The 16320-nt window shown below is 56.9% G+C and overlaps 1 protein-coding gene across 1 annotated transcript in view; it reads left to right on the top strand.

Moving 5' to 3' along the window:
* MYO7A (myosin VIIA) overlaps positions 1-16320 on the top strand; it is a 63763-nt gene that overhangs the window by 15983 nt on the left and 31460 nt on the right. The window contains exons 9-17 of the mRNA XM_059411494.1: positions 442-561; positions 1356-1498; positions 2419-2629; positions 3127-3262; positions 6126-6232; positions 10974-11111; positions 12796-12954; positions 13604-13696; positions 15657-15751. Of these exons, the coding sequence (XP_059267477.1) occupies positions 442-561; positions 1356-1498; positions 2419-2629; positions 3127-3262; positions 6126-6232; positions 10974-11111; positions 12796-12954; positions 13604-13696; positions 15657-15751 (1202 nt within the window). The remainder of the gene's footprint in view (positions 1-441; positions 562-1355; positions 1499-2418; positions 2630-3126; positions 3263-6125; positions 6233-10973; positions 11112-12795; positions 12955-13603; positions 13697-15656; positions 15752-16320) is intronic.

The raw sequence follows: 16320 nt of genomic DNA on the forward strand, positions 1-16320 counted from the left end.
GTCTCAGGATGGGGATAGAGCCTTGGCACCCAGGAGCCTCGCCGCCCTAACTCTGGTGCCCCTGGGGATGGCATGGGGCATGAGGGACCCTGGGTGAGTCAGTCTGTCCATCTCTCAGCAAAGCCTCACTGGGCTTTGCCCTGGGATGGAAAACTGGGATAAATAAAACCAGTCTGAGCCAGTCCTAGGAGGGCCAGGTAACAGGGAGTGAGGAGGCGGTCAGGAAAAGAGCAGCCAGCCCAGGCTTTGGGTGCGGTGTGATGGCTGGGGAGGACCTGGCTGCCGAGGCTGCAGCTGTGGGGCTGTGGGGAAGGGCATTCTCAGTGGAGGAGCTGGTCTGAGCAAGGCCTGGGGGGACAGTGGGAAGGGAGCTCTTTAAGGTGGGCAGAGGGAGCGATGGGTCACGGGGGTCCGGTGAGCGCCGGGATATTGCCCCACCAGGTGAACCCTCCAGCCCTGATGAACTGCCTGACCAGCCGTACCCTCATCACCCGCGGGGAGACCGTGTCTACCCCGCTCAGCAGGGAGCAGGCGCTGGATGTGCGAGACGCCTTTGTCAAGGTGGGCTCTTTGGGGCGTGGCTCCGGCTTGCTCCACCTGCGGTGGGGGCATTACCTTGTCCATATAAGCAGGAGTGGAGGAGTCCACCCAACCAGACAGACATCTGGGCCACAACCCCTGCCTGCCCTTGGGTCCAGGCTCTGGCCACTGGCTCTGCGGGGAGGGAGCCGAGCAAGAGGCTGCCTTCTCCTGAGCTCTGTTCCTCCTGCAGGGGGCTGAGTGTTGTGCTCCTGGGGAGCCCTGCCAGCTCTGGTCCCCTCAGGTCCCCTCAGGTCCTCCATCCCCAGCCTGCTTTGCTCCCCAGCCCCATGGGCCTCATGCTGGGACATAGTGTTTGGGCACTTGGTCTACTGTGCTATTCCCAGCCCAGAGGACCAAGGAGGCCTGGTCTTTCCAAAGAAGACACTGAAGGTGGGCTGGGTCAGGTGGAGAGGGCCCCCAGCCCTTCCTGCTTCCACGCTCACTTGTTTGCCAGCCATTGCGTCCCTGCCTGTGCCGCATTCTGTGCTGGGTTCTGGGACCCTCCAAATATTCAGAGCTAATAGGGAGACAGATGTGGGTGGAGGGATGGGAGCCCAAAGGAGGGTTAGGGAAGGCTTCTTGACAGAGCTTTGAGGAGTAGGAATTGTTCCAACAGGAAAGGGGGCTCCAAAACAGAGGGAACAGCTTGAGTAAAGACTAGGGGAGTTCAAACAGCAGGGGAGGGAGTGCGTGAGGTGGTGACGGCCCCAGGAACCCAGCCTATCTCCTTGGGACGGCGTGTGGTTCCAGGGGCTGACACAGCCCCTTCTCAGGGCATCTATGGGCGGCTTTTCGTGTGGATCGTGGACAAGATCAACGCGGCCATTTACAAGCCCCCCTCCCAGGAAGTGAAGAGCTCTCGCAGGTCCATCGGCCTCCTAGACATCTTTGGGTTTGAGAACTTTGCTGTGAACAGGTACCACGAGGGGCTCTGCTCTGCCGGAATTTTCTTCCACAGAGAGAACGGGTGTTGCAGCTCTCCTTTAAACCACACTCAGCAGGCTGTGAGCACGCTATGCCGGGCTGCAGACACTTTGCCTCCAGTTGTCCTCGTGGGCTCCCTCACTCACCTTCTGGCCCATCACCTCCTGGTGCTGGGGTCAGCTGAGGCCACTGGGGGTGGGTGGGGAGAAACCTCTGACACCATCATAGACACCCCAATGACCAAGGGGCAAGGTGCCTTGAAGCGGATGAGGCTGAGCCACGCTTGGGATCCCACACACCCTGAAGGGCCATTCTTGGAGGCCGTGGCAGGGGCAGCTGGAGGGAGCGGGCCCACATAGATCCTGCCCCCAGCCTCCCCACCCACTTGCCTACCTGTGTGACTCCTAGCAACTCACTTCAATTCCTGTAGCATCTGGATGTCTCCAAGCCCCCCACCTCCACCAAATACCCATAGTGGATATGTGCAGTGTCACCTGGTAGAGCACTGGGTTAGTGACTTAGAGATGCTGGCCCTCAGGAGGTCACTTGCTAAATCTCATGAGCCCTCTTCACCTCTGCTGACAACTTTGGATCCCTCTTCATGCCCCGCCCCTGCCCCCAGGGCCATGGCTCCAGCCCCCCAACCCCGCCAGGTCTCTAAAGGGATTTGGTGCCCCCACCTGTCAGTCAGCTCACAGGCCTGGTCATGCGGGAAAACAGTTCCAGCTGTTGGCGCCTTCTGGCTCAGTGTCCCCTTCCTTACCTCCAGGGTGGGGGACTGGGCCCTGCTGCCTGCCTCAGAGGCTGGGGAGTCCGTGCAGGGAGCACAGCATGGCCAAGGACGCGCAGGGCAGAGGGCCCAGGCCTGCTCAGTCCCTCGCCCGCCCCCTGTGCCCCCCGTGCCCCCTGCAGCTTTGAGCAGCTGTGCATCAACTTCGCCAACGAGCACCTGCAGCAGTTCTTCGTGCGTCACGTGTTCAAGCTGGAGCAGGAGGAGTACGACCTGGAGAGCATCGACTGGCTGCACATCGAGTTTACTGACAACCAGGACGCCCTGGACATGATTGCCAACAAGCCCATGAACATCATCTCCCTCATCGACGAGGAGAGCAAGTTCCCCAAGGTGCGCCTGCCCGTTGTTGGACGCCTGTGCTAAACACCCCCTTCCACCTTGAGCGTCTGCTCTCCTCATCTATAAAATGGGACCAAAGATATGTGCCTCTCAGGGTGGCTCTGAGGCCAGGGCAGGCGCATTCCTCTGACATTTGGGAATCACCTGCAGTCCATGGGGCCCTGGACCAAATGATGGAGATCTAAGCATGTAGCTGATACAAAGCAGGTGCTCCAGACCTGGGATAGGTGTCGGAGAGGGAGAGGGACTGCTCCCATGATTTCCACTGTGGGAAATAGATTTTCTAAACTGGACTGAAAGCTCAAGATCGTGTAGTTCCAATCCACCCGCTTAACAGATGGTGAAATGGAGGCCCAGAGAGCTCCTGTGTGGGGTGCAAATGGAGGACGCTCTTGAGAAAGACCAAAGAGCGGGTGCAAAGGCCTAGGCCAGCGGAGGCAGGAGGACCTGGGGCAAGGGGGGCTGAGCACAGCCATCGGTTCCCACAGGGCACAGACACCACCATGCTGCATAAGCTGAACTCCCAGCACAAGCTGAACTCCAACTATATCCCCCCTAAGAACAACCACGAGACTCAGTTTGGGATCAACCACTTTGCAGGCATCGTCTACTATGAGAGCCAAGGTACAGCGGCTGTCTGGGGCTGGAGTCTCTTTGCCTGGGCTCTCTCCTGCCCTTGCCTTGCTCCTTCCCCGGGATGGGCTGGGGCCTGGAGCAGAGCCAGAAGGGGCCTTAGGAAATCCTGGGTCTGCTGCTCTTTCTTTCTTTTAGAGATTTTCTTTTCTTTTATTTATAAAGTGTTTTTTTTTTTTTTTTTTTTTTTTTTTTTTTAAATTTGAGAGAAAGCATGCTTGAGCAGGGGAAGGGGCAGAGGGAGAGGGAAAAGCAGACTCCCGCTGAACAGGGAACCCAGCTGGCGGTGGGGTGGGGGTGTGGGGGCTCCATCCCAGGACTCTGGGATCATGACCTGAGCCGAAGGCAGGTGCTTAACCAACTGGGCCACCCTGGCGCCCCTGGGTGCCTCTCTTTTAGAGATTTTAATAAGTGGTGGTTTAGTGTATATAATGTAAAATGTACCGTTTTAACAGTTTTTTAAGATTACAATTCAGTGGCATTAAATACACTCACGGTATGTGCCACAGTCCCATCTCCAGTGCCTACCCATTGCTCCCAATGAGATACTGATTAAGCAAAAATTTGCCCTTCTCCCCCGGTCCCTGGTAACCTCTATCCTATTCTCTCTCTATATATATCTGACTACTCAAGAGACCTCATCTAAGTGAAATTGTACAGCATTTGTCTTTTTGTGTCTGGTTTATTTCACTCAGCATAATGTCCTCACGGTTCTTCCGTGTCGTAGCAGGTGTCAATCCCACATATGTGTATGTATATATATATTTAATATATAAAATTCATTCATCTCTTGATGCACGTTTGGGTTGTTTCCACCTTTTAGAGGCTGTGAACATGGGTTTGCAAATATGTTTGAGTCCCTGCTTTCCATTCTTTTGGGTGGGCTCTGTGCTCCTATTTGCAGAGAGGGAAGCTGAGGCTCGAAAGGGAAAGTTAATGGTCTTTCCATCACATTGCCGGTTAGGGGCCAAGCCGGGCCTAGAGCCAGCCCCGAGACCCACTGGGACTCTGAGCACCAAGACCAAGTGTGAGCGTTGAATGGGCTGCATGGTCCATGCAGTCGGGCTGTGCAGTTGGGTTCTGTCTTAAAGCTAGCGGTGAAGGAGAGGGTCAGCCCTCAGTCAGGGTCACCCCACCTGGAATTCTTGCAGAACGCCCCTGCAACTCTGCCCCCACCACCCTGGTCTGAAGGGCCTCATCTGTCGCATGTGTCTATATTGAGCTCTTATGTTCAGCCTCCGAAAGTTTCATCGGCGGTCGAAGGCCAGTGAAATTCAAAACAAACAAGCAGAGAGCCACTGGTTTCCTACTCCCTGTGGAGTCACCCAGAAGGCTGACAAGTATATCGGTGAGCTGTGCTGCAGGGATGGGACCTGAAGCCTGCCCAGCTCTCCCCAGCTGTTAGACTGTGAGATCCAACCTCGCTGTTAGAAGGAAGGAAGCCAACTTTAAGTTTGAAGGACTTTTGGGCAAACCGATATGTCTGTTGTCGGGAGTAACAGAGGATTGTGTCTGGCCTCGTGCTGTTGCTGAGCATAGAGATGGGAAAATTGAGTGGACTCTGCACAAAGTTATAAAATTATAGAATGTTAGATCTGGAGGGAACATGAGGCTTATCTACTTCATGGATTTGAAATGGAGGCTCAGAGAGGGAAATGGCTTGCCTAAGGTCACTAGCCAGTTTTGAGCTGCTTTAAACAGTTTGGCCAGCATTTCCTGGCTCACAAAGCACTGTTTTAATCCAGCATTTTATTTACGAATCAGGTGGTGTTAGGGGATCTGAGGCAAAGCAAGAGATTATGGGTACCGTCCTTCCCATCTGACACAAGAGGAAGCTGAGGTCCAGAAGGGGGACCATCCTAGGGCCCCAGAGTGAGTCTGTTGTTGACTTTTGATTAGAGCCCACAATTCCTTTCCACCTCCAAATGCTACCCCTCCACCGCTAGATGCCTTCTGTCGCTCCCCCTCCCCAGATGCCAGGTGGGCAGCCCAATGCTACATCTCTGTGCTGTCCCCCAAGCCTGGGCACCCTGAGTCCTAGGGGAAAGGGTGCTGCTTCTCTGCAGTGTTCTTCCTCATCAGGCCTCCCCAGCCATGGGCCACTCTGTCTTCTGTCAGCCTTAGCAAGAGCCACCCCCTGCTCGCCCTATTAACCAGTCCCTAACTCCTCAGTCCCTGGGACTGGCAGGCCTCTTGAGGGTCTGTGAGGTGCAGTGAGCCTTCCTGGGCTGGGGCCAGGAGTCCTAGATTCAAGTCTCAACCTGCCCGTGGCTTGCCGTGTGGTGGTCAGATAACTTGCTTCTTTGAGCATTGGTGTCCTCCCTTGTGGGATGGGGAAGATAATCCCCTCCACCCCCCAGATAGAAGGTGCTGGGAGGGCACTTTGTGGAACATAGCACACTGTTCAAGCACACAGTGTTTTAAATGCCATTGCTCTTAGCTGTGTAGCCCAACATGTGTTCTCTCCCAGGTGACACACTTACTTAACTGGGGCTTCCGTGCCTTCATTCAAAAGACTAAGGCTGGCCTTGCAGGCACTGGGTAGCTCCCTGAGGAAGGCAGCCCTGCCCTCCCCGGGGCCGAGGCCTGCGGCCCTCCTCTCTGAACAGGTGGAGGGGGTGCATGTGGGGAGGGAGGTGCGGCTCCAGGGCCAGCTCTGTCCCCCACTCTCTCCATCATCTTGGGCAAGCCGGGCCTCTGTGTCCCCTGCTGTGGAGTGGGTATGGTTGAACTAAGCGAAGTTTGAGGGTCTTCTGGGCTCAGACACTGTGGGTTTGGGGAGCGGCTGAGTGTTGTCAGGTAGAGGCTGCCGGAGCTCTCGAGGTGTGACCCACTGCTTCTTGCCACTGCCCAGGCTTCCTGGAGAAGAACCGGGACACCCTGCATGGAGACATCATCCAGCTGGTCCACTCTTCCAGAAACAAGTTCATCAAGCAGATCTTCCAGGCCGACGTTGCCATGGTAATGTTGGGGCAGGGTCTCTATCAGGCAGGAAGGGCCCCCAGAAGCCAGGCCAGCGCCTAGGCCCACCCTTGTCCAACAGCTCTGGCTGGGTTCCTCTGACCCCAGAGTGAGGGCAGCGCTCTGCTATGGATCCAGAATGGGGCCCTGGGGTCTCCACGGTCCTCCCGTCTGGTCTTCCTGCTGCCCCAGAGAAGGGTGCCAGGAGAGGTCACAGAGCACTGCCTGATCGGGACATGGCTTACTGTGGAGGTCCCCCCAGCTGGACCTCCAGCAGCTCATAGGGACCCTGGAAGAAGGGGGCACACCTGGCCTCGAGGATGTGCACGGATGTGGGTGTTCAGAGATCCAAATACAGCAGGCATGGGCGCCCCAGCCCTGGGCCCCATACGGGGTGCAGAATTTCCCACCCTCAGCATTTCCTTTGTCCCTAGAGTGGTCATCTGGCAGACTTGTCTCCTGCGTGATTCTATGCCTCTTAAATTTCGTACTTTCCTCCTGTCCCAGGGCTTCCTGAAGGGCGTTCAGAGGGACTCGCAGGGAGGGCAGAGCCATTGTCCCCTTGGTGCCTGTCTGGGTGCCTGCACTTCCCCAAATCCCTGGGAGCCCAGACCTCTGCCCCGAGAGTTGTCCTGTCTCCCTGACTTTGCTCTCTGTTTTCTGATCCACCACGTTCTCCTTGCCCCCAACCCCATCTGGCCCTGCACTGTGGTTCCTGTTGTAGTTTCTCTGTGGCTATTCATCCGGCACTCTTCGCCAGTCGGCAGCTTCCGTGAAGGTAAAAGACCCCTGTCTGGGGCCGGCGGATGGCGGCCATGCCTCAGTGGCCCCTGGGGCTAGGCTGTGGCCTCCGCCCCCGTGGCTCTGAAGCTTGGGGAAAGGGCCGGCTTTTTCTTTTCTTTTTTCTTTTTTTGGAGTGTGTTTTTTTTTGTGGAGTGGTTTGTGGAGTGGTTTTGTGTGGTTTTTTTGCTTCTTGAGTTGTGTGAACTGTGAGCCTCTCCATTTCTTAAAGGAGGAAACGGAGTCCTAGAAAAAGAGGCAAGACTTGCCCATCATGCCCTATGAGCCGGGGGCCAAGCCAGGACTCTACTCCGGGTCTCCCATGTCCGCTGGCATTGGGCTCTTCCCCAGTCTTTCTTCTTCTCCTCCAGTCCCCAACCCACCCCCACCCCAGGCTCAGCCGTTCCTCCTGGTCTTAGGCAGACCAGGAAGATCATGGAAGCTCGTCTTCTCCTCCTGCCCTTTCTCCTCTCTTTCCGAAGCACCTGGAGACATCTGGGAACCTCCCCATAAACTTTCCTATTCTGAGGCTTCTTTCCCTGGACCCTAGGACTAGAACCTACTTATTGAGGAGCCATGGGGAGGTCCAAGTTGAAGACCCTGGGGTCTTCAGAAACAGCTCATTCTTGAGGGAGTTTTGGAGCACAGAGTTAGAACACAACAGTGGTGCGTTTGATCGTGATTTTATCTTCTTTCCTGGACCAGGCTGTGAGCTAGCCACTTCCATTTCTCACCTTCCTCACTCCTAAGAGCAACCCTGCAAGTGGTTAGTATTGTCCCCACATTAGAGACAGGAAAGCTGGGGCCCAGAGAGACCCAAAGTGCGGGCCCAAGGTCACACCGTTTGTGACACATGGGACTTTGGTCCAGGTCTGTGTCAGGGAGGTATGGGAAATCATCCAAAGTCCCACACAAGTGAGGCTGAGGGGAAGCTTTGCAAGCGTCTGCTTTGTCTCTGTGCGTGCCGCCTTACCTCAGAGAGAAAACTGTTTTGGAGACTGCTGGAAGCATGCTAGCTCTGTTAGACGGACGTGGAAATCGGGCAAAGCATGAAGTATTTAGTCACAGTTTGTTGATGACAGTGCTTTATCTTGTGGTGGAAGCCCACACCACCTCCTTCCAGTGATCCAAACCCACGTCCTATGCTCCTCTCCAACCCCCAGACTTCCATCCTTTGACTCTAGCGTCTGCCTCCTGAGGTAGCCCTGGGCAGCCCCACCCCAGCCGGTGCTGCTGGAGGGACCAGCCAGGCCATGAGCACCATGGTTCTTCCAGGCCATCCAGCCCCCCAATTGATGTCTAACCCCAGTCATATGTCCCCAGCCCCTGATTAAAGCTTTATGCAGGTGGCTTGTCCTGCCTGTATGTCCCCAGCCCTGTGCACATCCCGCTTAGGTGTCTACCCCTCAGATCCCCTCTGGGGAGTCATTTAACACTGAGCTCTGGACATTTTACTCCTGCCTTTACCCTATTTCCAAATGTCTGCAGATTCTCCCAGAAACCCATGAATATCAGAAAGGACCACCATTCCTCTCAGTGAAATACAATTGATTCAGAAACCCCGGGGGCCAGGAGGTGAGAGTAGCTCCCCTTCCCACACTCCTGCTCTCAGACACAAAGGGTAACGGGGTGTCCATTCCATGCCAGACGTCGGCCTGCATTCTGGGGACAGGACAGAGGGCAGAACTGAAAACAGCCTCTGTCCTTGTGGAGCTTATCTTCTGGCAAAGAGGAGAAATTGCTAGTAAGCAGATAACTAAATAGAATACATAGTATGTCAGAGTGATACGATGGAGAGAAATTGAGGAGGGAAAAATACCTGAGGTTTGCAATGTCGAATAGGGGCCCCCGGGAAAGGCCTTATAGGAAGTGGATAAGGAGGTGGTGGAGGCAGCAGAGGCTGCGGAGGAGAAGCTCTGCAGGGGGGAGGAGCAGCGAGTGCGAAGCCTGTGGGCCCGCCTGGAGCCCCGTGGAGAGCATGACGCAGGGGTGGCTAGAAGCACGGAGAGACTGGAAGTCAGGGGGCTGATCCCGCAGGACCCCATTAGGCCTCACCAGAACAGCGGTGCTCATGCGAGGGAAGCCAGGAGCAGTCGCAGGGGCTCTGAGTGGGGCGGGTGGAGAGCTCTGGATTTGTGTTTTGACAGCTTTCCCTGGGCAGCCGGGTGGCTAGAGGAGCGGAGGGAGGTGTGGAGTGTGGGGGGCAGAAGCCGGGAGGTAAAACCAATAAAAATTTTGACGTGTTGGAAATGAAGGAACAGGAGTTGGGGACAGTCCTTAGAGTTTGGTCCGAGCAATCGGAAAGCGGACGTTTCTGGGAGCCCGTGGACTCCAGGAGCTGCTTTTACAGGGCATTGCTGCTTGTTAGTTGTGCCAGGGCCTGGGCCACGACTGAAAACAAGGCAGATCTGCCTGTCCTCACCAGGCTCACAGCCCTAGGGAAGACAGATAGACAGACAGAAGTAGTTCCTGAGTGATCACAGAAACCAAAGAAAGGTTTGTGTCATGTATGTGCCATTCGGGGTGTGTGTGTGTGCGTGCGCGCGGGTGTGCTGCGTGTGCTGCGTGCGGGATTGTGTATCCATGTCTGTGCTGTGCGTGTGCTCGGAGTAGGGTCTCCAGTGCGGGCTGGGTGAAGCCCGCTCCGGCCCGCTCCCCCTCCAAGCTACGGGTCGTCCGGTGCTGCGGCTGGGTCAGGTTCTGGGACAGTCATGGGGGTCAGAGACCTGACAGTCACCTGACCCCATCGCAGACTCCCCAGCCTCCCTGGCGAGATCCTAGAACCTGTGCCAAATTGCACTCAGAGACCGGGCATGTTTCAGAATAGCGAGTGTTTGCTGTTTCCCAGCAAGCTCTGTTTCCGTCTGGGGCATATGGTCTAACTGCTGTCTGTGTCACACGCTGCTGCCCCCACCGCACCATACACTTCACACCGCTACACGTGCATGCCTGGCTGGCAGGGCTGAGGGATGTCAGATGAAATTAGGCCTCATTTAAAATACAAAACCTTACAATAATAATCAAATTCACTGACAAATTCTCACACAGATGCAGCTGGGAGGGAAATAACAACATCAAAATACTTTGGAATTGAGTCTGATTTCTAGGTCTAGTCTCACAGGGTTGGTCTGAGATGCCCTACTTCCTGTTTGTGGACCAGGCCCTCCCCTAGCACCCCTGCCTCGTTTCAAAGCATTCTGAGATGGGGACCCCGACAGGGGAGGGGGTGCTAGCCAGCTCACCCAGATAGCGGCTGGCCAGCCGGCCTCAGAGCGTCTGGGCTTCAGGACCACCCGGCGGGAGGCCAGCTGTGTGCCTTAGGAGGCTTATCCGAGCCTGCTGCTGACCAGCTAATCCCACAGGGAAGGGACAGGGCACGGAGAGCACCCCCGTCGACCCCAGCACACACATGGGGTCCCAGGCTGCTGTTTACTGAGATATATTCTGTGTTCACCGTCGTCACAGCCCTCGTCACAGCTAGTGAGGTGGCACTGTTCCCACTTAGGAAACAGGTTCAGGGCTGTTCAGCGAAGTGTGTGAGATCACTTCGTTAGGAGGCAGTGGGCCCGGGGTCTGAATGTCGGTCTGTCTGACCCATCTCTAGAGAGGACCTCAGTGTCCTGAGGTGACCAAATTCGGCTACTCATTTATTCCCAGCAAGGCAGAATGGGGCTGGGCCTTGCCCAGGTCCTCCAGCAACTCTGGAAGTGTTGGGGGCCAGGACCCACTCCCCCAGTGCTCCTCCAGACCCAGGTCCCAGGGGGTGCCCCCGGGATGCCTCTGGGGCCCAGAGCCAGCCTAGATGGTCAGTTACAGGAAAACCCCAAGTGCCCTGCTACCCGGCTTCTCCAGGGTAGCCCTCCCTCAGGCCTGAAGCCTGCTGACCTCCCCTGCTGCTTCCCTTCCTGGAGAGCTGGGGGCACAGGTCAGCCCCTCCCATCCCTGTGGTCCGTCCCTCCAGGGCGCCGAGACCAGGAAGCGCTCACCCACACTCAGCAGCCAGTTCAAGTGGTCGCTGGAGCTGCTGATGCGCACGCTGGGTGCCTGCCAGCCCTTCTTTGTGCGCTGCATCAAGCCCAATGAATTCAAGAAGCCCATGGTGAGTGGCCCTGGTCCCTGGTCCAGCCAGCCGGGGCACAACCTGGGGCAGGGAGGGCACCTGGCCAAGTGGCAGGGTGAGGGCTGGGCTGAGACTTTGTTCTCTTTGGGGAATAGTAGGGCACCTGAGGGGCTTATAGAACCAGTTCCGACTTACTGGAGGTAGCAGATCTCCTGGAAAGAGCCTTGACTGCAGCGGGCTCCACTCAGGTTCAAATCCTGACTCTACCGCCTTTAGCTGGGCTTAGCTCCCGGGGGCCGTTCATACGATATGCATGCAGACTGCCTGGTGTGGGAGTCAGCTGTGGTTCTTGCTGTGGCCCTGACTTCGAAAACCTCCTCTTCTTCCATCCTGCCAACCACCACTTCCTCCTTGAAGCCTTCCCAGATTCCTCTGACTTGTTGGGATGCCCTCATTTTTTGACTCTGCTGAATAATGTTGATTGGCCCTTTTCCATGTGCCTGACATGGGCCAGAGTCTCCCCACAGCCCTATTCCACCTTCCTAACAGCCTGGGAAGGAGGGATGGACCATTGCGATTCCACATTTGAGATGTGTAACTGCAGACCCGGAGCCTGAGGGGCTTGAGGCCAGAAGCTGGGAGCCCAGGCCACCCTGCATTTGGGCCCTTTCTTTCCTTAGCTCTGGGAGGTGTTGTTTACCACTCTGCTCTTCCCAGAGGCCCAGGAGGGAAGCTGGGGCCGGAGGGGTCTGGGGAGGGACGGAAGGAGGGAGGCCAGGGCTGGGCCAGGGAAAGTGCGTGGAGGGAGAGGAAACGGGTGGCGGAAGCCAGACAGCTGCATGCTGGTCCTGCCCCCAGCCTGAAAACGTTGCCCAGAGTGGGCTGGCCTGTCCCCCATGGGGCTCAGGACTGGGTCTGCTGGGGCATGAGGGTTACACAGTGTTCTCGCTCCCCATCTAGGGCAGGAAGTCTGGGGGAAGGAGGCCAGGGGCCTGCCAAGCTAGTTGGGTAACCTCTCTCCTGATCTCAGATGCTTCCAGAACCTTCTCTGGGCTCAGACCTCAGCATCTATTGCCTGAGCCTTAGCAGCAGGACCTTCTCATTGGTCTCCAGCTCCCTCTTCACTGCAGTGAGAGCCAGTGGGTCTCAAATGCAGCTCCAACCTGGTTACTCCCTGCTGCCCCCAGCCTGGCCTCTGAGCACTCTCCAGTCCCTCTACAACCTCCTGACTCTGTGCCCATGGGGACAATTGTCTCTTCCTTAAGGCTTCTTATTGCCAGCAGCCAGAAGTTGTTGGAAGAGCTGCTGTGGGGTTGAACAAGCACCCAACACCTGCACAACCATGACCTTGTCGTGCATTAGCCTCCTCAGTCCCCATAAAGTCCCCAAACATTCCTGTGCTTCAGACTGCCACACCTTTGCCCGTGTCCCCCCTGCCGCCTCTAGTGCCCTTTCACCTGACAAGTAAGAACCCAGGCCACCTCCTCCAAGGAGCCCCCTCAAGGTAGCCCAAAGGGAGTTAGGCTGTTTCTCTTCTGTGCCCCCAAAGATGCAGTTTGTCCTGCAGGAGGGTTTCATTTTGTGCTGCTAAGTAGGCTCAAACGGCAGCCCAGGGTTCAGTCTGCCTTGCTTCTCATCTGCCGGGTGGCTGGGAAAAGGCCGAGTGGGACTGAGTGCCCCCAGGAGCCACCAGTGCTGATGCCCGTGGCTCTGCGCCCGGCAGCTGTTCGACCGGCTCCTGTGCGTGCGCCAGCTGCGGTACTCGGGGATGATGGAGACCATCCGGATCCGCCGGGCGGGCTACCCCATCCGCTACAGCTTCGTGGAGTTTGTGGAGCGCTACCGTGTGCTCCTGCCCGGGGTGAAGCCCGCCTACAAGCAGGTATAGGGCTGGCGATGGAGATCGCAGGAGGGGAGGGGCCGGCTCTGGGCTGGGCAAGAGCCCTTGTTTTCTCATGGGGCTGGTGTGCTGGGCTCAACATTAGCTCAGCCACCTAGGGTGTGTCTGGGGAAGTCAGGGATGGGCCAGTAGAGGTCTTTCCAAGGACTTGGGTCACCGTGCGCAGCTGGTGTGGCCTTCACGCACGTGGGGTAGTGGACAACACCAGCGCTGCCCAGTGGGCCTTGGATGTTAGCCTCCGGCCCAGCTGAGGAGAAAACTGATGGTCAGAGAAGGCAGGACCTGGCCAGGGACACACAGCATGTCAGGGGCACAGAGCTGGAGCCAGAGTCCTGCTTTTTTTTTTTTTTTTTTAAAGATTATTTATTTATTTATTTATTTGACAGAGAGAGAGAGATCACAAGTAGGCAGAGAGGCAGGCAGAGACAGAGGGAAGCAGGCTCCCTGCTGAGCAGAGAGCCCAATGCAGGACTTGATCCCAGGACCCTGAGATCATGACCTGAGCCGAAGGCAGCGGCTTAACCCACTGAGCCACCCAGGCACCCCCAGAGTCCTGCTTCTTGACGTTGGGAGGGACACTCGGTGGCCTATCTCACTGGTGGGGCTGTCCCTTCCCTTGTGCACCCCCTAGGACGACCTTCGGGGGACATGCCAACGCATGGCTGAGGCTGTCCTGGGCACCCACGATGACTGGCAGATTGGCAAAACCAAGATCTTCCTGAAGGTGAGCATAGCCTCTGCTCTGTCGGCCTCGTGGGTGTGTGAGTTCCCGTCGCAGTGAGAATGGGGTCCTGGGGCCTCTGAAAAGAAGCTTGAGCATCAGGTCAGTTGGCGCTGGGCCTTTGTGATGTTCCTGCTCCGTGGTCTGTGATAGGGGGGTGGTTTAGGTCTCCTCTGTGGGGGATGGGAAATTGGTTTTAAGAGCATCTATGATCTGGGGGTGAGGTCAGAGGTGGTTCACCAGGGAGGTCTGGATTTAATCAGAACCCTGTGGTTGGTTGTCTGCCCTGGGATTTTGGGCCGCTCGTTGGTCCTTTCTGAGCCTCATGTTCCCATCTGTAAAATGGGATGTGTTTGGGGGCAGGGGGCTCTTGAGTATATCTTAAGGCCCCCTCCTGTGATTTCCTGCCAGGCAGGGCTCATCCTGGCTGTGCTAGGCCACATACAGCCCCCTCCTCTGTCCTCTACAGGGGCCTATTCACACCATCCCTGAGCAACACCTGGAGCTCAATGGGGCCGGACTTTAGGATGAGACAGTTGGGGAGGGGGCAGGGCTGGGAGCTGGGCCATGTGGTGTCTTGGCCTTGGAATAGAGCTTGCTGGGAATTGGCGGGGCCCTGGCAGCTGTAGCAGGGACAGTGTGAGCTCCCAGCCCGCTTGCTTCTCCATTTCCATTTCCGCTGTCCTGGGCGAGGGGCAGGGCTCCTTCCTCCCGTGGGTGGGTGGGGCCCTGGCAGCTGGGGATAGCTGCGGGAGGGAAGGGAAAAGCCAACTGAGAGCTGGAGGGAATCTGGGCTCCTCTAATTCTTCCCTGGCTCAGGGGCCATGGGCCAGTCCCTTCATCTCCCCAGGCCTTCATGTCCTTGTCAGAAAAACATGTCCACTGTGCCCTGCCTGCTCAGATTGCTGGAGCCTTTTCAAAGAGCATTCTTTGTTGTGGCAGGCCTGGTTGGGCAAGGAGGGGGTGCTTTTTATCCAGCAACTTGTTTAGTTCTCACAGTGGCTCTGGGACGTAAGAATGTCACGCCCTTTTCAGAGGCTCAGAGGGGAGAAGCCCATGGCCCAGGCAGGGCCCTGACCTGAGTGGAGAGCAGGGCTTCTAGCCTGTGTGGCGAAGGGAGGAAAGGGGCAGCAGGATGGTGTCTGGTGCCAGAGAGCGCTGAGGACCATTCTTGTCCCCACTGTCACCTCCCAGGGCTCTCCAGAAATGTGCTGTCATTTGGAGAGCCCAGACACGGACTTCTCGTTCATACACTCATTCATTCGGACAGCCTCCGCCCAGCTGCTTCTCCGTGGCCCTGTCCATAGTGATGTGGTCTGGGGTTATTGGACAAATGTGGCTCCATCTCCCCAGGGCAGGGCCCCTGTCCCCACCCCAGCACTTTGCACGGTGTTGGCGCCTGGAGACCTTCCATTCATCTGTCTGGACCATATGATGTGGTTTTGTCTAACTGGAGTGAGGAGGAGAGGCTCAGAGAAGTCCGCAGGGCCTGGGCTGTGCAGGGGGTAGTAAGGGGGACACCAGTCTTGACCCCAGGAACCAGGGGTGTCACTTTAAGGTCATCATCAGCTTTATGTTTTGGGGGGTTTCGTCCCTAAAGGAGGACCGGAGCAGGAGTGAGAGAGACCAGGAGAGAAATGGCAGGGCCCAGGTCGGCGAGCTTCGGCAGAGAGGGCCATAGGGATGAAGCCAGTGTGTGAGTGGTGGGCTCTCGGACCCTGCCTAGTCAGATTAGCTCCTCCTGGGCCATTTGTCCCACCCTGGCCTCTGGGAAATGGCCCTGAGCCGGGTCGGTCCCTGTGGCCATAGGAGGCTACCCATGGGGCCAGAGCAGGGCAGGGAGCTCTCGGCCTGGCCTCCATGGGAAGGGAGGGAGGGCCTGCATAGGGCAGCCGCAGCCGGGGGCTGAGCTGGAGTCCCTGTGAGGAGGATGGGGGTCTGGCTCAGGAGCTCTGCCCTCCAGGACCACCACGACATGCTGCTGGAGGTGGAACGGGACAAGGCCATCACCGACAGAGTCATCCTCCTCCAGAAGGTTATCCGGGGGTTCAAAGACAGGTATGTGTCGGGACCAGCTCCCCCACCTTGGCCCACACACAGACGTGTGCACGTGTGCTGGCCTTACCTCTGTCCCCTGCACAAACACCAGGAATAAACACATCCTGTGTGCACACACAGGAGCAAGCACACATGTGCATAGCGTATACACACGATCGTGCAAACACTGACGACCACAGACATGTGACTCACGCAGCCCTGCCTGGGCCCTGTCTGCGCAGTGACATGGAACACACCCTCCAAACCGGCATGCACACACGGATCTGTGAGGTGCCTGGGTGACACTCTGGTGTCTTGGATGCCTGATGAAATTTCCCAGAGAAGAAATTTGAGGTTTTGTGACTCACAGAGCATGTCCCATGTTCCCTGTAAGGGGCATGTATATGGCTGGGACAGCTCAGAGCCGGGCAGGGCTGACTCTGCTGTGTGAGCTGGGCTCCACAACTCCACAACCTGCCCCTCCCTCCCTCCCTCTGCTGTCTGTCCATCATCCTTCAGTCTGCCCTTCCCTCCATTCTTCTGTCCATGAGTCTGTCCGTCCATCTGTTCATCCCTACCCCCAGCTGCTT

This window comes from Mustela nigripes, chromosome 1, assembly GCF_022355385.1.
Source record: "Mustela nigripes isolate SB6536 chromosome 1, MUSNIG.SB6536, whole genome shotgun sequence".
Lineage (NCBI taxonomy): Eukaryota > Metazoa > Chordata > Mammalia > Carnivora > Mustelidae > Mustela > Mustela nigripes.